Source organism: Panicum virgatum, chromosome 1K, assembly GCF_016808335.1.
Source record: "Panicum virgatum strain AP13 chromosome 1K, P.virgatum_v5, whole genome shotgun sequence".
Taxonomy (NCBI): domain Eukaryota; kingdom Viridiplantae; phylum Streptophyta; class Magnoliopsida; order Poales; family Poaceae; genus Panicum; species Panicum virgatum.
This window is the reverse complement of record NC_053136.1, coordinates 48,040,798-48,061,115: the sequence shown is the minus strand read 5'-3', so window position 1 is coordinate 48,061,115 and position 20,318 is coordinate 48,040,798. Positions and strand designations below refer to the sequence as shown.

General features: G+C 46.1%; 3 protein-coding genes across 8 annotated transcripts; all 3 read left to right on the top strand.

The window, feature by feature from the left end:
• The first annotated feature begins 209 nt into the window (after window positions 1–209).
• On the top strand, window positions 210–6,706 carry LOC120649307 (rop guanine nucleotide exchange factor 14-like). Of its 4 annotated transcripts, XM_039926073.1 has the most exons (9): window positions 210–384; window positions 513–556; window positions 1,920–2,097; window positions 4,311–4,715; window positions 4,795–4,949; window positions 5,049–5,123; window positions 5,251–5,526; window positions 5,671–6,018; window positions 6,123–6,706. In XM_039926073.1, the coding sequence occupies exons 3-9, from the start codon at window positions 2,022–2,024 to the stop codon at window positions 6,411–6,413; spliced, it is 1,626 nt and encodes a 541-aa protein (XP_039782007.1). In that variant the 5' UTR covers window positions 210–384; window positions 513–556; window positions 1,920–2,021; the 3' UTR covers window positions 6,414–6,706. The 4 variants fall into 4 exon arrangements, with proteins under 4 accessions (XP_039782007.1, XP_039782028.1, XP_039782022.1 ...); XM_039926094.1 differs by lacking the exon at window positions 1,920–2,097; XM_039926088.1 differs by lacking the exon at window positions 513–556 and having other exon boundaries at window positions 211–384.
• Window positions 6,707–7,484: 778 nt separating this feature from the next.
• LOC120649288 lies at window positions 7,485–9,274 on the top strand. 3 transcript variants are annotated; one of them, XR_005665220.1, is made up of 4 exons: window positions 7,485–7,838; window positions 8,435–8,465; window positions 8,557–8,779; window positions 8,915–9,274. XR_005665220.1 is itself a non-coding variant. In XM_039926050.1 (4 exons), exons 1-4 carry the CDS (start codon window positions 7,590–7,592, stop codon window positions 9,161–9,163), a joined length of 591 nt encoding a protein of 196 aa, XP_039781984.1. In that variant the 5' UTR covers window positions 7,485–7,589; the 3' UTR covers window positions 9,164–9,274. The 3 variants fall into 3 exon arrangements, 2 of the variants coding, with proteins under 2 accessions (XP_039781984.1, XP_039781993.1); XM_039926050.1 differs by having other exon boundaries at window positions 8,557–8,618; XM_039926059.1 differs by lacking the exon at window positions 8,557–8,779.
• A 2,775-nt stretch (window positions 9,275–12,049) lies between these two features.
• On the top strand, window positions 12,050–20,290 carry LOC120649259 (dual specificity protein kinase YAK1 homolog). Its single transcript, XM_039926017.1, has 18 exons — window positions 12,050–12,584; window positions 13,330–13,529; window positions 13,884–14,037; window positions 14,128–14,237; window positions 14,323–14,392; window positions 14,472–14,554; window positions 14,633–14,714; window positions 14,805–14,845; window positions 14,985–15,107; window positions 15,278–15,422; window positions 15,522–15,630; window positions 16,759–16,847; window positions 17,058–17,132; window positions 17,256–17,330; window positions 17,410–18,212; window positions 18,290–18,445; window positions 19,087–19,346; window positions 19,926–20,290. The coding sequence occupies exons 1-18, from the start codon at window positions 12,408–12,410 to the stop codon at window positions 20,003–20,005; spliced, it is 2,832 nt and encodes a 943-aa protein (XP_039781951.1). The 5' UTR covers window positions 12,050–12,407; the 3' UTR covers window positions 20,006–20,290.
• Window positions 20,291–20,318: the final 28 nt, after the last annotated feature.

Here is a 20,318-nt window from a genome sequence, read left to right as displayed (position 1 = left end):
CCCATTTTAGAATTTAGGATCGATCTCTATAATCCATTGATCCTATTTTTATGGATCGGGTCAACTGAATCCATCCGATCCATTTCCATCCATAGCTGCTCTCTCACTCCTCAGTCCCTTACTCACCGGCACACCACTTCATCTGCGTCCTGTTGCTATTCCGTCTCCCTCCAGTATTTATTGCTCGAGATTGTCAGACAGTTCCGAGACCCTTTCCACACACGCTCCCCTCCTTCCTTCTTGTTCTTCCTTTTCCAACCCTCCCTGCTGCTACCGCTATCGCCCTGCGCCCCTGCCCTGCTCATCAGTCCTCACACATGTCTTCACATTCAAGTGCCTGCCTGCCTGCCCCCTCGCCCTCACCGGCACGGTGGTAACAAACTGGTAAGAAGCCCTTCCATTCCATCCCCATCCTCCTCAATCTTCACTTGCTTCCCTCCTGGATAAATCGTTTCCTTCCTCCGTGGCTAACTCTGGGCTCTGGCTATGGCGATTCCCCTTCTCGTTCGCAGATCCATGTCCGGCTGCTGACTCGTGCGGCCTCGGCGCTGCGAAGGTACTTGCCACTCCGCTCTCGCTCTCCCGCTCTCCCCTACCTACCGGAGTACATTTCGCCAAGAACCTCTGCTTGCTTGCACTTGCACTCCCCCGAAATGCCGGCGAGGAAGGAACCGCCGTGCCGTTCCACTCCCACGAGCTTCGCCCACTTCCTGGCCGCCGCCTCCGCTACACCTGCGCTGTGTGTTCAAGAATAGCACCGGCAGCGCCGCCCAGAAACCCAAGCATTCCTCACCTGTAGGATGGATGCGTAGTACAGACATGTAGCGCCCGGTTCCGGCGAGATTAGTAGGCACCCAGCGTCGGCGCCGGTGCTGCGTCATCAGAGCCGGGAAAGAGAAACAGAGAGCGCACAGATTTTTTTTACTTTGGGAATGGATAGCGAGAGCAGAGCAGTCAATTGAAGCCTGGTTGCTCCCGTAATCAATCAGGGTGCGTGAGTCTTTTTGTTTGGAAAGAGCACTCAAATCCCCCCCCCCCCCCCCCGGCACTGTTTTCACCCTCGTAGAGGTGCAGAGGTGCTCCGGTTTTACTCCGCCCACACCTCGCCTTTTCAGGTCATCGCTTTCTGGCGGCCTCTTTCTTTCCATGGGAAAGCGAGGCTGCCGCGCCCAGCCGTGCCGCACTAGACCCGGTGACCGACGCGAGCCGAGAGCCAGCCCCCACCGCCCGCCGCGAAAAGCCTACACGTCCTCTGCTCCCCTCCACAGTCCACAGTCCACGCCCCGGCTGCTGCTGCTGCCTCGCCTGCTCTGCTCCTCCGCCGCCCAGTTCAAAATTCAAACCCACCCGCACGGCGCCTGCACGGCCGCCGAGCCCCCGTCACTGCTGGTTCGTGGCCGCGGCACGTCAGGGTCACCGGCCCGGCGCCCCATTCCTCGCGTCCGGACGAGCGGGCGGGGCTGCTACGGCCGACGGCCACCACTGGCTCGGCGTCGCCTTATCGTCAGGACACCATCATTAGCCGCATCTAATCGCGAGATTACCCTCCACCCTCTTTTCCTTTGATGGCCTAATCATTAGCGCCCCAAAAGCCGCGCTGCGAGGATCCTGGTGTTTGGTGTGGCTGGGAGCTCGTCGCCTCGTCGGAACTCGGGGCGTGGCGTGGCGTGGTGGCGTGCGTGCGCGCCCGCCCGTCGCGGTGGTAAAGCCGGGGTTCTTTTCTGCGGGCGGGCGGTCGCCATGTACGCCGGCCCGTGATTACTGCGAGCCGGAGTACCAGTAGACAGGGGTGGGGTGCTAGGCGAGATCGCGGTGCATTTAATTTTCGCGCAGCAGTTTGCGGTCTGACGACTGGCAACTGCTCCCCATTCAAACCCTGATGCTGTTGTGATGGGGTTCCGTTTCTTCGTCTGTTTCAGTTACTACTTACTGGTGCTGCGCCAGCCGCCAGGCTTTGGTGGTGGTAGAGCGGCGCGGTTGGGGAAGAGGAGGAGGATCGGCGGGGGAGGAGGAGGGCGGAGATGAGGATGAAGACGCTGGCGTGCTGCCGGCGGCGGCCGCAGGACTTCAGCATCGACATGGACCAGGAGCCCGACAGTAAGCCCCTGATCTCCTTCCTCCCTCCTCTCTTCCTGCTAAGGTTTCTTTGATTTTTGCCAGATTTTGGTTTGTTCTTGTGTGTCCTTGAACCGAATCTTGACTCCCTGAACCGGACGTATGCATTTTATGCTGCTGGTTTGAATGCCATTCCTTCGCCCTCCGCTATTTTGATAGGCTTATGGATTATGGTTTTGTAGCAGGAGTACACTTGTCCTACCAGTTGCAACTTGCGAGTGGTTGGGCGGTGCAGCAGCCCCTGCCCGCTGCCTGCCCCGTAGTACTGATCTAGTAGATGGCTAGGCGCTGATGAGCAGACTGTATTCACAAACTTCTCACCTGCCCAAAATCACACACCCAAAGGATGAAAAAAGTTCGATTCAAAAAACAATGAAAAAATATTGGGGGTAGACGGCCAGAGAGGGATGGGAACGTGGGAGAGGTCACGGTCGACGCGACTGTTCATCAGAGGCGTCCCGTCCCGTCCCCACAGTACTCTCGCCTCCGAGCAGCGGTGCAGGCGCCGCGCGGCGCAGGCCGTGCCGTGCACTGGGATGGGAACGTGCGTGCGAGTGATGGGGGTCACGGGAAGATCCCGGGGGCAACGGCCACGGCCCCCCGGACTTGTGCCACCCGACGCGACCGGCAGCCGGCCGGCCGGCCCGGCCGCACCATGTTCGCATTCATAACTTGCTCGTTGCACTGCTCACTGCTCAGCCGTTACGCCCCACGTACCTTTTTTTTTTCTGGCCAGTCACCGGCGTTTGTGTGTTTGTCTTTCTGGCTGTCTCCCATGGATCTCACCCCACGGAAACCGTGATTTTTAGCTACTTTTTGTTTAATCTTAGAGTTCGTTAGCAGGTTTTGTATAGCTCAAAAGTGGTCCCTGGCTGTTTTCCGCAAGGTCAGGTGTGGCATCTTCCCCCTCATTGAATTTGGGCGCAAAGACTACTAGCCGGTAGAGTAGTGGTACACTTCTTTTTAGACACTGCGCAGAGGAAAGGCACAAAAAATTGGACCATGCCCCTTGGGTTGGACTTACGCTGTTGCAAGATTCCTGCAACTGAACAATCCTGAATGGCACGCCATGTGGCCGGGGCAATTGCAGCATAAGAGCAAGTATTATAGCATACTGCAAGCAGGCTAAATGTTGAGGTGGTGGAGAGAGAAGGGGAGAGAGAGTAGAAGTGGGCTGCAATCTACAAGAACCGAGAAGGCTTATGAGATAGACAAGTGGACCATGTATTAATGGTGGAGAGCTAAACTACTATACTAGTAGGCTAAGAGATGGGCTGAATAGAATCTTGCAGCCAACAATGGGCTAAATCATTAGCCTTGCTCTAACCCTACTATGATTTGAACACACTGGCTCTGACTTCTGCATTGTTATGAGTAGATGCTAGTGTATATGATAGCTGGGGCATGCTGACATGGCTCTTCTCATGTCCTTCCATTATACTTTTTTTCCCACCATGTACTTCATGCTTAGTACGAAACCAACTGTTCCACCAATAGCTACACTGAAGTAGTCTAGATTCCTTAAATTAATAATCGGATGTTGTAGCTCTGCAGTGAAATTTTTAGCAAGGATTTGATTGTAATTTCTTATTATTTGGTTGACATTCCACATGGAGCTATCAAAATTTTTAGCAATTGTTCTTAGTTTTTAGTCATTTAATTTGCCTCTCGATTTTGGTGGAAGTTGAACCAATTGGCAGGTTCTGCATTGTAGCAGAGGAAGTACTTCTATATTAGGCAGTGGAAAGTACAACAGCTTATAGGAAGTTCACACTTCACACAAGCATGTGCAAGCCTAGTTATGATAGCAACAACATTCTAATCACACCATGGTCCATGGACACTTGGAATCAATGACTGACAGTACAATTTTTATGGTCCTCCTTTGGTTATTTAGGGGTCTGCTTGTTTATACACTATATCATATTAGATAAACAAGCATAGCAAAACTGATTGCTGTTTTACCGTTATCTAGGGGACCTTCGATTAGGTTTCTGAACCAAAATCCCATAGCTGTGATATGTAAATGAGCTGCCCTGGATTCTGTTTTCCTCATCCTTTTTGTTTAGCAATGTCCTATGCGCAGGCAAATTGGCATTTGTTTGAAAGCACATATTGCATCCCCTCCCCCCTTCTGAATTAACATATTTCCATTTCATTATGGCAAAGATAAGTTACAGTTCCTATTGATGTAGGGGTGATGACATATAATGGCCTCGAGACCTGCATTATCAATAGTTCAGCCTATGATGATGATAGTGGCGTTAGTGCAACAACAGGTGGAGATGGCTGTGTCACCAATGATTCCCTTGATGATGAAGTCTCAAGTTGCTCTAGTAAAGATGCTTCCGGTTCTTCCTTCTCTTCAAACTGCCTTAGCAAGCAGGAGGAGCATTCGCTTGATGAGTTGGGTACACCCATCGCAGTTCATCTACTCCCTTTCAAAGGGAAGGAACCAATCACATACACGTTGAGTGCTTCAGATATTGAAAACATGAAGGAAAAATTTGCAAAGCTATTGCTCGGTGATGATACTTCAGGAGGAGCGAGGGGCGTTTGTACTGCTCTGGCCTTGTCCAATGGCATAATCAATCTCTCAGGTATACTTTTAGAAGCAATTTATTTTGTGCTGTGTATATTGTAGTTTCCCTGTGCTGACAGAAAAGGATAATGTTACAGCAACTGTTTTTGGAGAACTTTGGAAACTGGAACCATTGTGTGAAGAGAAAAAGATCAGATGGAGAAAAGAAATGGACTGGTTGCTGTCTCCTACAACTTACATGGTGGAGCTGGTTCCGACTAAACAAAGTGGGGCAGATGGATGCACATTTGAGGTGATTAGTCTCCTAATGAAGTGTTCCTCTTTGTTATATCTTGTTATGAAATAAAATGATTCAGAGTCTTATTTAGTTATTTTCAACTGAATCATGCAGATTATGACTCCAAAGGCCCGTTCAGATGTTCATGTGAACCTTCCTGCTCTTCAGAAGCTTGATGCGATGCTCATTGTACGTGTGTTACTCTAGCCATATGCATAATTAGGGCAGTTTTCATCCCTGTTTGATGGCATATCTTCTCTTAATTCTTGGTGGCATATTTTGTATTTGGTAATGGTGTATGCAACAATATATGCAGGAAGTGATGGACTCAATGATAGATACGGAGTTCTGGTATGAGGAGAGTGGTAGTAGAGCTGATGGACGGGGGAAAATAACTGGTCCAAGGAAGAGCAAAAAGTGGTGGCTCCCATCTCCTCGTGTCCCTGAGCAAGGGCTATCTCAATTTCAGCGAAAAAGGCTTGTTTTTCAGGCTAAGCTTGTTCATCAGATACTCAAAGCTGCAAAATCCATCAATGATCAAGTCCTATTCCATATGCCTATTCCTGCAGCTGTTTTGGATGCACTCCCAAAGGCAAGTATCCACTTAACTTTATTTGTTAGTACAGCCTTTTGGTGATCTTTCTGCAAGCATTGACCTTCACGTTTACCTATAAAATTAGTTGATGATTGAATTGAGATTCTGATACTCTGTAAATATTTTTGTTGTTCTTTGCAGTCTGGGAGAGCTAGCTTAGGCGAAGATTTGTATCAAGCTATAACCACGGAGTATATTCCTATAGAGGAAATCTTTGTTTCGCTCAGTTTGAAAACTGAGCATAGCGTGCTTGAGACTATAAACCGGTTGGAGGGTGCCGTGTTTGCATGGAACCAAAGGATTTTAGAGGAAAAAAGCAAGAGGTCACCAGGACGGCATTCCTGGAACTTCATGAAGGACAGTTCCTCAGAACTCGACAAGATGTCTGCGTGCAGCGAAAGGGCTGACACTCTTGTGCAGCTTCTGAAATCCAGATTTCCCAACCTGCCTCCAACGTTTATAGATGTTTTGAAGGTCCAATACAACGTGGTAAGTCTGGCATTGCATCAGGAAAATCGACTTTGATAGGTCTAAAAAGTGATGTAGCTCTGAACCATGGATTGAAGAACAGCTACTGTGAAATGTGTATGCAGGACGTGGGGCATGGCATTGTGGAGGCCTACTCTAGGGTCCTTGTCGGTGTCGCGTTCAGCATACTGTCCCGGGTGGCGGAGATACTGCTGGAGGACGACCTGGTGAAGAAGCCCAACACCCCGATGGCGACGCTGAAGTTCGACCTCTCCTCCGACGTGTACCTGGCGGGCATCACGGAGACGCCGCCGGGCCACATCCGGCGGTCCCTCATGGACCAGATCCGCATGGTCGACGGCCGCCTTGACGCCGCCGTCGTCAAGAAGAAAGGGGCAAAGCAGCTGCGGTGGTGAGGGCGCGGGCGCCGCCGGGCCGGCCGTTGTGAATCTTTTGGCGATGTGTACAGGGTGGCGATGCGGGGCCCAGTTGTCCGCTCCACAAGAGTTTGTTTACCTTACTACTAGTACTAATAGCGTACTCCGGGTTATAGTGTGTTCGACGTGTTTGGCGACTGATGATGAGTTTATAGTGCACTGTGTAAGAGCAGCGTTGGCCAAATGTCGCGGTCTCCGGGTGTGTTGCTGTTGCGTCTGGTCTGGTCTGGACAAATGTGGCGCCCTTGCCGTCAGCCCTGTGCGTTCCTTGCACCTTGCTGGCACCACCAGATGATTAACCTGTTGGAAGGGGGAGAGCTAGAGGTCTCGCTGGACTGCAGGCTGCAGCGTGTCTAGTACTAGCAGACTAGTAGTATAAACGAGACGACCTTGCTTGACGGGTTCAGGATGACGCGTCTTCCGCTCCGGTACGCGTCGATGGGGGGCGTGTGGAAAAGTGAATGGATGGACCATGCCAAACCTGAAGTCAGATTTGGCCCTAGAAAAATTCTTGAGTCGGGTTTTGGAGCCCTGGACGGGCGTAAAGGGAAGAGGGTTTCCATTCCGCGCAAGGGGCGCTCCGCACCCGTGCGTCGGCGGCCGGCACCGGGACAGAGCAGAGCAGGCACTTCGGAGTCCAATCGCCGCGGCCCAGGCCGCATTCGCAACTCGGCAGACTCCCCTTTCCCGGTGGGCGTCCTCCTCCTCTCCCTGGGTTGGCAATTCCGCGATCAAACAGGCGTCGGAGGTTGGCGTGCTGCTCGCCTGCTCCAAGGGGCGAACGAGTTCAGGAATCAGTTCTCCCCCGTTGACCCCGTGTGCTATCCCGTTCGGAGAAGAATTGCCCACGAGGCGACGACGCACTTGCGTCTGGACGCTGTCGTCCCTTCCAAGTCCGAACTACGTGTCCCGCAACTAAATGCCTCGTACCGTAAGCAAGTATCAAAAAGCAAAAAAAAAAAAAAAGGCAATCGTTGGAGGTGACGACGATTGCCCGGGATCGAACAATGGCCGTAGGAAACGGGGCGGAGGGATTTACGCCGCATCTCTTGACACGAAACAGGTGTCATTTCCCGTGCAGCCAATAGGGCCACGTCGCTGACTTCTTCTCAATCCTTGGATCACGTCGCTGGCTTGCCATCAGGCGTTGGATCAATGCTGAGGAGTCCGTGCAATGTAAACCGGCCATCTGTACTAGGGCCTAGGGCTCTACGTCTCTACATCTCTCCAGAACCCTCCGGCAAACACTCAAGGCATGTAGGGCATGTTTTAAACCAGACTCTCCGGCAAACCCTCGAACAAAGAAGCTCCAGCAAACCCTTAAACAGAGAAGCGGGGACGTTCCAGGCCAACGAAGGAATCATCAGGAACAACGCAAAGGAGAAAAACCAATCAAATCATCAGGTATGTGCTCTTCGTTGCCATGAATCCCCTTCGCCATGAATCTATGTTTCTTGCCGTGACTCCATTGATTTCTATGCTATTACGAAATCTGAACCAAAGCTTAGGTTTGTGCAATGGCACAAGATTAATTGTCACAAACTTAGGAAAAAAATGTCATAGAGGCTGTTATTATCACAGGAACACATATTGGCAATAAGGTCTACATACCAAGAATAAATCTCACAACACAAGGCTCACGTTGGCCTTTCGTTCTATGCCGTCGACAATTTCCGATTAAAGTTTGCTATTCCATGACAATAAACAAAAACCAAGGACAAACACTATTAAATGTAGGAATATATTTGAGAAAACCGGTATTCACACATGGCCAATTATACGTTGCTTTATCTAGAGTAAAGGACAGACAAGGACTAAAAATATTGATAGAGAATGAAGATGGCACATGCGGAGATAAAACGACTAATATTGTGTACAAAGAAATACTAGACATAGCGTAAATTACCAACTATAATTTATTTACACTTACAGATTTATATTCTATACCAAGTTACAATTTTTACTTCCACTAACCTTTCCATGTTGTATACATGTATCAGGCTCAAAGGTGGTCTGCCATCAATAATGCAGGTACGTATATGTTACAAACAAATTTCTAGCCATATAATATACACAGAAAAAAAACTACAAATATTCACATATGCTATTAATGAGTGTGCAGGTCAAAATCACTCCATTTTTCATGGCTTCGGCCAACAAAATGAGCTCAGGCATCTTCATATGGTACTAATCGATCAAAACATATACCAAGCTTGGCAAAATCTGTAACTCCAAGATAGTACTAGGTCACAATGTCTTCTAATACACCACAATAGGTGGCTGCCCATGCAAACAATTTGACAGCAAGTAAAAATCGGTGTAACAAACTAATTATTATGCTTCAGGTATAAAATCCCTACCATTGGAACTCATCAAACATGTCTCTCTCTCACTCTCTCTCTCTCTCTATCTCTCTCCCTCTCTATCTCTATACTGAAATTTAATTCAATGTTACCTTGAACCCCTGGATGATGATGCAGCCGGCTCCACCCCACCAAATCTCGCCGATGGGAACCTTAACCTTGCCACCCATGAATCCATGGAGGCCCAACTGCCCAAGGGGATCGAAACAAGCTAAAACAATTCGGCATCTGAGAGGGAAACAAAAAGTTACTGCTGCTCGATTTGGATGGAGAGAGACCACCTATTGCCCTTGTGCTCTGTGGACAGGGGAAGGGAGATGGTGTAGGCAACGGCAAGGTTACCTACTGATGTTAGCCTGCAAGTGAGAGATCTACATAAGCTTCCTGTTGCTGCATTTGCTTACTGCTCTTTATGCTGGATGTAATACTGCTCACAAAGTGACTATTGCGATTCCATAATACTATATAATATTTTACACAGTCAACGTGGTGCCAACTAAAATATCTCTGATTAGCTGTGCCCATAATTTATTTACCCAGCAATGCAAAGCACCATTGCTATATGCTGGCAAAAAGAGGGCCCGCGCGGCAATGCCGCGCGCAGTTTCTAGTCCTTCTGAAACTGTGGATCCAAAGTATATCGCGTGTGCTACTGCACGTGCTGCGTTTTGAACTTTTGATGGGTCATCTTTTGTCGACCAAGAGCGTCAGTAAAAAGGTTGAGGGTTCTCATCGCATCTGGTGTCGCGACAGGCACTGGCGGAGCTTGATCGAAGAAATCGGAAAAATGAGGGATCACTTTTTTACTACAGTAATGAACAGTATCAAAATCACTGTTCATATAGTGTGAAATTGAAGAGGCCAGGGGGGCATGGCCCCCTTTTGCCCTCATCAAGATCCGCCTCGGACAGAGAGACCGGAGGGCAGCGGCAGCTGGATGACACACGGGTCCCACCGCTCGGCCGCCGTCTCCTCTCCTGCTCGCGCGGAGTGCGCCACGCCGGCCCGGCCGGATCGCTGCACCTCCGGCAGCATGGGGGCTCCCTGACAAGCGCACGCGCCCTGCTCTCCGTTGGATCCGTGATCCGATCCCAAGTGTTGGTTCGGTGTGCGCTCATTTTAGTCTGCGCGGCTATGATGATCTCGTAAGCTCGCGGGACCCGGGAGAGGCGTCGCAGCGATTTTGATCCATGCTCGCGGTTTCATTCGTTTTTCTTTTCTTTTAGAATAAAAGCGGTTTTACACTTTTACTGCTGCATTTTGCTCGCACAGTGAGTGCTCTGAACCTAGACGGCGCTGCCTCTCGTGCTCTGCCCGTTGGGTTCTTCTTCTCATGCCTACAGTGGTGGAGCCAGCGGGGTGCTCGAGCCCCGTCCTACCACCTTGGTTTTCATGAAAGCCCCCTACAAATTTTGTGGAGGAAGAAGAAGGATTGAGAGAAGAGAGAAGGAATAAGGAAAGGAGAGCCCTCCAAGCTCTGGATCCTGGTTCCGCCGCTGCATGCCTATCTACTCTTTTACTACTTGTAGCATGCATGCTTGCCACTGATAATTTTTTAAAAATCTAATTTGAAGGAATGAGTAACTCGGAATGCGTTTGACTATTGTGGGAATATCCATATTGCTAAGTTATGGTAGTAGCCGTTTATGATCTATATTTTGCACGCTTGTTTTTATTATAAGAGTATAAAAAATTATTTATCTCTAAACCTTAAACCCTACAACATCTAGTCAAGTATGATGCGATGTATAGCACAGGCAAAGCATGACTTCAATGAATCTCGTTAAGTATTTATCTCCAAGACTTTACGGGTTGGTATTGTGTGCAACACAAGTTGTTTCTAAAATCACGAGAACGATCAATCTCGCATTCTGCAGCTGTACATCGCGTGCGGAAAGAGTCATGAGTCATGGACTCTATCTCCAACCTCTTATCTATTTATAATGGAACCGGCTATGATAAATATGGAGTACATTAGAGCATCTCCAAGAGTTCATGATATTTTCTTTCCAAAACTTGTTGTTTGGCAACTCTCTAAATAGATATGGGAAGACAAAAAAGAGTCCATCTCCAATAGTTCTCCATTTTCACTCCAAAAAATGAGAAGTTTTTTACTCCACAAGGATTTTGCTCCCGTCTGTCTGTCGGAAAGTACCGGAAACTGCAAGGAAAGATGTAGAAATAGCTTTTGGAGTGCTTCAATAATCTAGATTCGCCATTGCTGAGGGCCAATTCTTCTGTGGGATTTGGTTCGTTTGTAATCAGTGATGAAGTACTATTTGATTGTAAAGGGTAGAGTTCGATGGATGAGGAGGAATGGATCAGCACCTGCTGGTTCATTTTTTTTGTTGAGAAGGATGCATCAGCAACTGCTGGTTCATTTGATTGTTTTTTAGACGGATGGGTCAGTAGCTGCTAGATCAAAGAAATAAAAAAGTGCTATGCATGCACAGGCAAGGCGGTCCGCCGGCACAGGTCATGCGCAAGGCGGCGCAGGCCGGGGCCATGCGGAGGCAAACGGAAAGCGGCGGCAGACCACAAGCGCAGGCCAGGGCCATGCGCTAGGCGGCGATAGCGCAGGGCATGGCAGCGCAGGCCGAAGGCGGCGGTGCGAGGAGGAAGAAGCGCGCGTGACGGAAAAACATCGCGAGGTGAGATGGGGAGCGCGAAGGGATGTGTATTTTTATGCACGGAGATCAATTTGCCAATTGTTAGAAGATAGAAAATTAAAATAGAGAATCATTGGAGACTTTTTTTTGCCTTTTCTTAAAAAAACAAAAATGGAGAAGAGAAATAGAAAACTGTTGGAGATGCTCTTAACTTTTAATTATTTTTCTTTTTTTCATGGAACTATCTGATCCACGTGATCAGACGGCCACGCTGGCACTTCCATTTGCCTAAGCCGTCACGACAGCCGTGCTTAGCGCGAACGTGGGCACGAGAGCGAACGTGGGCACGAGAGCCGTAGATAACAAACGCCGCTGCCACCGGAAGCATATTATTGTCACTCCACCAATAAAACGATTTAATAAGTTGATTAACATCTCGGTTAAACAAACCGCGTATATATATATACACTGGCTCGAAGCAAAGCCGCGGAAAAAACCAGAGGGGAGGCGAACGCTGACGCTGACGAGGAAGGGGAAGAGGGAACTGGGACTTGCCGCCCCCGCCTCCAAATTCCCCACTCCTCCGCCACCGCCGCCACCCACCCCGCGCTCCGCCCCCCCCCCCCCCCCCCCCCCCCCCCCGATTCCGTCGTCGCCTAGCAAACCCGCTCCCCGTGCCGGTCCCAAAACCCTACCCGCCCAATCCGTCCGATTCCCAAGCTCCCGGCCTCGCGTCGGGAGCCTCGGAGCAGGGGATAGGCGGAGGATCGGATCGGCCGCCGGAGGAGCATTGGGCGATGGCCGCCGTGTAGGATGCAGCTGGACTCCGCCGGGCCGCCGTTTAGCTGCTGCTGCTGCTGCTGGAGTTCCGATGCTTCGGCCGCCGCGATCCTAAGAGCGGGGGGTGGAGCATCCGCGTGGAGTGGGTTGGGCTGCTGGTTGATCTCCGTGAGCACCGGCGCCTGCGCGCTGGGAGGTGAGGAGGTGGTTGTGCGAGGTTTATGGAGAAGCCCCTGAGGGAGGGGGCCTCCCCGGGGCCGTCGTGGGCGCCGAGCGAGTTCACGGCTTTCCGGGGGTATGCTGCGGCGGTGGGGGAGCGGGCGGGGGCGTCGCCGTCCGCCCCGGGCAATGGGGTTCCCGCCCGCTCAAGCAACCTCCGCGCCGTCAGGAAGAGGCCTGTACGTTTCCTTCACCTTCCCCTTTCATGCGGCTACCCAGAGATGCTTGCTTCCTGCTGCCGTTCTATGGCCTCGCCATGCTGAATTGTCAATTAGGTTTGGCAATTCGCAAACGCGTGCGCGAATGGGATGCCGTTTATTGTTCTGAAATACTATTAGTGAATCAAAAGTTGAAGCTCCTAAGGCTTAAATTATTCAAATCATCATCGATGCTACACCTGCTTCCATTTTCTCTTGTTGCTTGCATACATAGATCAAGCTGCTATGGTCTGACCTGGTGGAATAGTGGATTCACTCATATTCTCTTTTGATTCTTAATTCGTAAGGTGCAAACTCTGTGCCTCCTTCAGGATTGCTAACCGTTTAGCTTGTATGCATCTTAAACAAATTTCATTTGCACCATTGTATTAAGTATAAGGTTCTTGTTTTTGACTTGCTGTAGTCTTGTAGTCACTAGAACTAGTTTTCAATTGCAACTAACATAATGAGAGCATGTTAACTATGATTTTGATCAAAATTTGAATTGGAAACAACTTAGATCATTTTTTAGGTTCTTATGAGTGTTTAGACAATACAAACCTGATTAGAGGACACCATGCTATAGAGACATCCTTCAAGTGTGCTACACTGCTACCACAAAATGAGAGTGGGTTTGATACACTATATTTCTTGTATATAATATAACCACCTCTTATCCACATATTTGTGATGATTTACTCTAAAATGCAGCTGTTTATTCATGCAGTTTGTTGCAAGATTAACCACAGACATCATCCAAATTTTTGAAAAATGCAATCCTGAGTTTAAATACTCGGAGTCACTAAACCCCAAGCGGTTTCTCACCAACCCTGCTGTTCCTGTTCACAACGATGGTCTTGACAATGCAAATTCTGACCTCATCTTGTATGTCAACCTAGAACTGGTTAATAGAAAGTCAGACAGGAGGTTAGTTTTCTTTTTTCGAAGTACCAACTTCTTGCATTTCACAATATAAGGCCATTTACTCAGGAGTTTCCATTTCACAATATATTTTTGTAATTTTCTGTACATTTTATACCAGATAAATTTTGCTTTGGGTGAAAGTGATTTTCATATAATATTTGAGAACTATTTAGGCAAGCCTCGATAAGTTAGAGTTGGGCTTTCACTATGTTTAGATTGTTCTTTCAATAAGTGTGGCTTATATGATAAAACTTCGCAGCTTCACTACTATTTGCCATTTTCATTTCAGACTTCAGGATCTTGAAACATGGATATCATTAAATTAGGCTAAAATTATTTTGACATTTTGTTAATTAGGTATGTTGTCCAAGAAATGCTTGGGCAAGGTACCTTTGGACAGGTTGCAAAATGCTGGGATGCTGAAACCAACAATTATGTTGCAGTGAAGGTTATAAAGAACCAACCTGCCTTTTACCAGCAGGCTATCATGGAGGTCTCTCTATTGAGCCTGGTACGGTACTTTAATATGAATTCTAGTATTAGTTTTGTTTGATGCATGGAAAAATTTGACTCTCAACTGTGACTATATTATTGCCTGCAGTTAAACGAGAAATTTGATCCTGATGATCAACACCACATTGTCCGAATGCTGGATTTTTTCCTCTACCAAAATCATTTGTGTATAGCCTTTGAGATGCTTGGTCACAACCTGTAAGATAACTTTCATTTAATTATGTTCATCAATCATCTGCATTAGATTTCATTCATGGAGTGACATAAACCTACATTTTTATAGGTATGAGCTATTGAAAAGGAATAGCTTAAGAGGTTTGCAAATGAAATATGTACGAACTTTCTCAAGACAGGTCTGTTGTCATTTTAATATGTTGAATGGATCTTTAATGTATTTATTGCAATATGTGATGTGTATATTGTTTTTTTCAGATATTGGATGCATTGATAGTCATGAAAGATGCTGGCATTATTCATTGTGATCTAAAACCAGAAAACATCCTTATAGCTCCGAGGTGAGTTGCTTCTTATCAGTATCATGTGCTAGTGTCCATCAATCCTGTAGCCTGATGACTACGTGATGACTTTTGCAGTGTTAAAACAGCAGCTGGAGTGAAAGTAATTGATTTTGGATCAGCGTGCATGGAGGGTAAAACCATCTATTCATATATTCAGGTTTTGTTTGAACTCACTCAGCAGTTTAAATTTTGGGCTTTAGTACTATTTTTTTATTTCAAGTCAAGTTTGTACCATTTCCTTTTTCAGAGCCGTTATTACAGGTCTCCGGAAGTACTTCTTGGTTATCCGTATCCTATGTGGCATCTACAATCAGATGCATTTTCGATATTCACACAAGCATCTCATGATGCACAAATTGTTCTGTTTTTGTAATTCTATGTTTGCGCCTTATTATGAATCCTAGCTTGTGCGCTTAACAAATGCTAGATATACTACTGCCATTGATATGTGGTCATTCGGCTGTATTGTTGCTGAGCTGTTTATTGGGTTGCCTTTATTTCCCGGAGCATCAGAATATGATGTCCTTTGCCGTATGATTGAGATTCTCGGGTTAGTACTTCCTACTGAAAAATTCTCTCTTATTTTTAAGTTTCGTTTAGTAACTTTGAGGGCAAATCACCTATACTGGATTGGGCTGTAACTGTTTGAGCTCTTTTGTTTAAATTGAGAAAACTTGAACACTCTAAACATCCGCTTTCTCAAAATTCATCTATACACAGTGCGCAACCACCAGATGATCTGCTTCGTGAGGCTAAAAACACCGGGCGATTTTTTAAGCATGTTGCAAGTATCTATCCTGGTAGTGAGGCTCGGAATGGCACTGGCAGTGCATACAGAATTTTAAGTGAAGACGAGATCGAAGCAGTAAGTTTTAATGATTTTCTTGAAGATTATGCTTAAGGTCTCTTCAATACCATGCCTTATTCTTTAGCGTTTTTACCCTGTTTACATCCCTCAATACAGAGGGAGTCCAAGAGGCCAAAGGTAGGGAGATGGTATTTCCCTCGTGGAAGGCTCGACAGACTCATATTTACATACCCGTGGAAGAATTCGAGTGAGGGAACCTTGCTAGGTTTGTTCTGGAATCCTTTCTTTCAGTATAAAACTATGTGGCCTTCATTGTTCTTTTGTGAAATTTGGGGGTAGTTTCGCAATACATTGTATCTGTGTTGTATGGTCCCAGAGATTAGTGTTTCTTTGTCACAATGTTTTTTGTCCACGAAATGATTTAATGCTACTCCCCTTTTTCTTATTTTTCTAATAACTCACAGGGGATGGCGCGGAGGGCCCTCAACCCATAAAAATTCCTATAATAATACTGTAGCACAAATATTTTCTTCAATCGCTGAACTAGAATTTATATTTATCAGTTAGGTGTGCACTAATGTGACTAGATGATGAGTCTGCAGCTCAATGAAGTGCACAATTGTTATGAAAAACACCAGCTACATGTCTCATCCATACTGTGTGCTGCAGTTGAATATGATTAAGAGGAGAAATTAGATGGACTTCTACTCCTTGCATTCACTGGAGTTACGAAGCATATTTTGTCCTTTATTAATGAGGCACTTAGTTCATTGCAATGACAAGTGCAAATTTCTTGAATGAAAAATACCATTCCCATCTGTTTCAAAAAATCATAGCCATCATAACTCATATGGATGTACCATAGTCACAAAGTTCCTGGGTCGACCGGGTCGAGGAACGGGGTCGAGGGTCAAGGGTCGTCACTTTATAAAATTGTGGTACGAAGGGGGTATACCTCCATGGAATGATAAATTATTATGTGGAACAGGACTCTGATTCATCCGGGTCGATATCTTCGGGTCGATGCGTCTTTAAAAAAGACAAAAACTATATACATATGTGCTACTAATGAAGAACCTAATCTGCACAATCATTTAAGAAACATACAAAATAGTACATCTAGATCATACTACACGCACTTAGCTTATTATCTAACAAAAACCACATCAATCCGCTATCAATAACCTTCTTATCTCAATTAAATCTGCTAGCAATGGGGCTACGACCCCTCTCAAACCGGGACGTGATCCAACCTTGAATGGGACACTGACCCTCTTTGACCCCGACCCTCGAATCGGAACGGCGTTTCCGGGTCGTGGGACGAGGCATCGACCCCGAATTCTGTGACTATGGGATGTACAACTATATATTCACTTCTTGCAATTTTGTTCAGAGACAGAAAAGGCTGACTGCCTGGCATTGGTTGATTTCTTGAGAGGTCTTGTTGAGTTTGATCCGAATAAGCGGTGGTCACCGCTGCAGGTATTCACTGATGATACTGGTTCATTTACTTTTTTGGGTATAATATTCTCTTTGTGAACTGGAATATGTTTCAATTCTCATGCCTGGAAACTTTTTTTTTATGTTGGGAAATGCTTGTATTGTAGTAGTTTTAACTTTTAATGCTCCTATTACTGGTTTGATACTGAGGTTTATACTTTACTTGATTTCAATTCCGAAAACCTATTTCAGGCCTCATATCATCCATTCATCACTGGTGAAGCCTTCACTGGTCCTTATGAGCCTGTCCAGGAAACCCCACGGATTGTAAGTACAATCATAAATTAGATTTTCATTACAAGATATGCTCCAAAATGTATGTGAGAGAAGTTAGGAAATATCTGGTTTATCATTCATGCGCCTTATGTCTTGTTTTGTGTGGTGTTGTAGCCTGTAGGTCGTGCTGCAGTAGTTGACCACAACCCAGGAGGAGGTCACTTGCTAGGTGCTGGTCTTTCTCCTCAGGTTGTAAGCATTTTCTCCTATGCTTTTAGTTGACAAGTTGTAAGATATTCCTGTAACATCTTAATTATGGCTTTTCTAGGTTGGAAGCATTAACAGATGCCTACGATTTAATAATGCTTTGCAACCAAAGATGCCTTCATATGGAAGCAGTTTTGGCAGTTATGGTAGCCATGGTAGCTTTAATGATAATGCTGGTCTTGCAAACAGCTACGGAAGCTATGATTTTAACAGTCTCAACATTTATAACTCACCAATGGATCCTCCTGGGTTTAATTTACGTTCCCAAGCTGGAGGATCATTTCTAGGATCTAGTCCGGATATTCGACGAAGACCTCATCTCTCATATGGTGGAGGCATTCGGTTAAGTCCTGGAGGTCCGGGGCCTATGTCTCTTGGGGCCAGTCCATCACAATTTACACCACCAAACTCCCAGATGCAAATCCCAGGTGCTAATGGAAAGTATGGTGCCTCTCCTTCAAGAGGTGCTCACGGCTCCTCGTTGGGGAAGGCTGCTGCTGTAGGCCAGTACAATAGGAGGAGGAATCAGGGTTATCCACCTATGCCAATGCCACCACATGGGCACACATCTCAACCGATCCAGGGACACCATGGAGATGGTGTCAGTGCTGCTCGCTTTGATGGATATAGTCAAGGAAGTTCTGGCTACCCACACAACACACTCCCTAGTTCTGGTCATTATAGCTGGAGACCTCAAAGAGGTGTTGGCAGTGGTTTACCTTCGGACCCTTCTTCTAGTCATGGTTCTTTTCCACCCACCAATCACCATGGTTTTCCTCCCCTACACTCCTCCGACGTGTCAGCAGATACATTGCCCTCCACTTCATCGATACCTGATCCAGCCGACTGGGATCCCAACTATAGGTATAATGGTGCATTTAAAGTTATTTCTTTGTAACGTACCCTACATTACAACTTATTTTTTTAATTATAATATGCAGTGACGAGTCACTCCTGCAAGAGGATCGTTCATTGCCGGTTGAGTTGAGTGGTCTTCACCTGAGAGATTCAAGTGGTCAAACAAACAGATCTAGCAGATTGGCACCTATTCCAAGTCATGATATTTCAAGTTCAAACCCTTCGGCATTGAATCGGAGGTATTGTATTGTTTTAAATGATGTGATTTAGTTCATGTGCTCAGCTGTTCCAAAAAGTTCATGTTACAGAAGTACGCTTCTTTTGAAAGCGCTTCTGATCAACGGCCAAAGGGATGCATTAGTTTCATGAGATTTTACATTATGCCATTGATCAATTCTTAATACATTTACATAGTTTATCTGCATGTTTAGAATGCTGCTGGTTTCTATTGCATCATACCTTGCACTATTGCATGCCTTCAAGGAACGATTGTTGTTGAAAATGATGTTCCATGTATGAAACTAATAATGATTTCCCCGCTTTTTTCCAATTAAATTTCCTGACTCTATTTTGAAAAGATCTAGATGCTTTTTTTTACCATGCACATCCTACTGTCCTTAGGGAAGTTCCGCTGGAGTTGTTTGTGAAGTTGGGGGCATATTTTCAGCTCTATTTTATCGCACTGTTGCATTTAATACCTTTCTAAAACCTGAACTTTTTATGATTAAAACTTGTTAGGCAAGTGATTATGCTGTTTTAGGATTGAATGATGCTTGCCATATAGCTATAGTTTACTACTTTTTTCAACCAATTTAACCTGAATTGAAGCACGAGGAGACATTTTCCCTGCACTAATTACTATACATGTTTTTTGCTGTAGAACTGGACACCTGTTTCATTCATCATCTCTTGGAGAGAGTGCACATCCTCCAGGTCATGTCACCTTGGATGGTTACAACCATGCAAATTATTCTCAGCCGAGTTTGCCAAGCTTTCATGGACAACCATTTCAGCAGTACAACAATATGACTTCCAGTTACATACGTCCGATGAGGACTCAACACAATGGCCGGCCTGTCTGGACTAATTATAGTCTGGCAGAACCTCCACCCACTACTGTGGGAGATGGAATGCCCTGGGGTATTTTTCATGCTTTCATACTTAAGATTTCTCTTATCTGTGTGGTCAACTGGTCGGTATAGCCAGGCATTTTGCATAGTTATTATATTTCCTTGCATTTACAGTTCTCCTTTCCACGTTTGATCTTAGATAAGGCATGCTTTAGAAATTTAATTGACGTTATCTTGTTTTAGTCCCACCTTAACCAGTCTCAATGTCATATTTGCAGTATCTTATAAGCTTCACTATTAAGATTCAGAGATGGATGTTGCAGCGCACATCACTAGTTGAATCATGACAAAAAATTTAAATAAATCGTAGTATGCTCAAATCCTACAATTGTGCACTTTCTATGCACATGGGACTGGATAAAAGCAGTTAATGTTAATGCCAGATCTATTGCGTGACAGGCTGACAGCGCACCTGATATTAACTTGTTTGCTGTGATGCAATTATATTTATTTCCAGGAAACACTTTATCTTGTTATCCTATTGTAATTTAGACTGAGCTTAGAAATTCTTATATAGTTCTGTGTTCCAATTGGCATCCATTTTTAATTATACTCAAGATAATACTGATACAAAATCATCATTGTGCAGGAGGGAGAGCTGGTCACTCGTTTGCAGCAAGTGGACTGCCACCTTCCGTTGCAAGAAAGGATTTTGGGAGGATATTTTAGTCGTGGATATGGAGTAATGAAGAATGCCACCAAATCGATGGCATCGGCTGTTTGCATTTGCAATTCCGGGTTGGGTTGTTTGTGGGCGTGGTTGCTTAATGCAATGTGTTGGGTGCCTCCGATGTTTGTCTCCCTGGGATGCTCCGATTCACAAGATATAGTATGGTTAGGATTATAGCTTTCGTTTTCTGTGAGTTTACCCGCACGAATTCCGGTTCAGAAAGTCAGTTGTGCTCAATGGTACAAATCTTGTGAGTTCTGCAGGCCCCATAGTTTTCCTGACCTGATTATTGTCTTTTCTTCTTTCTGTTTT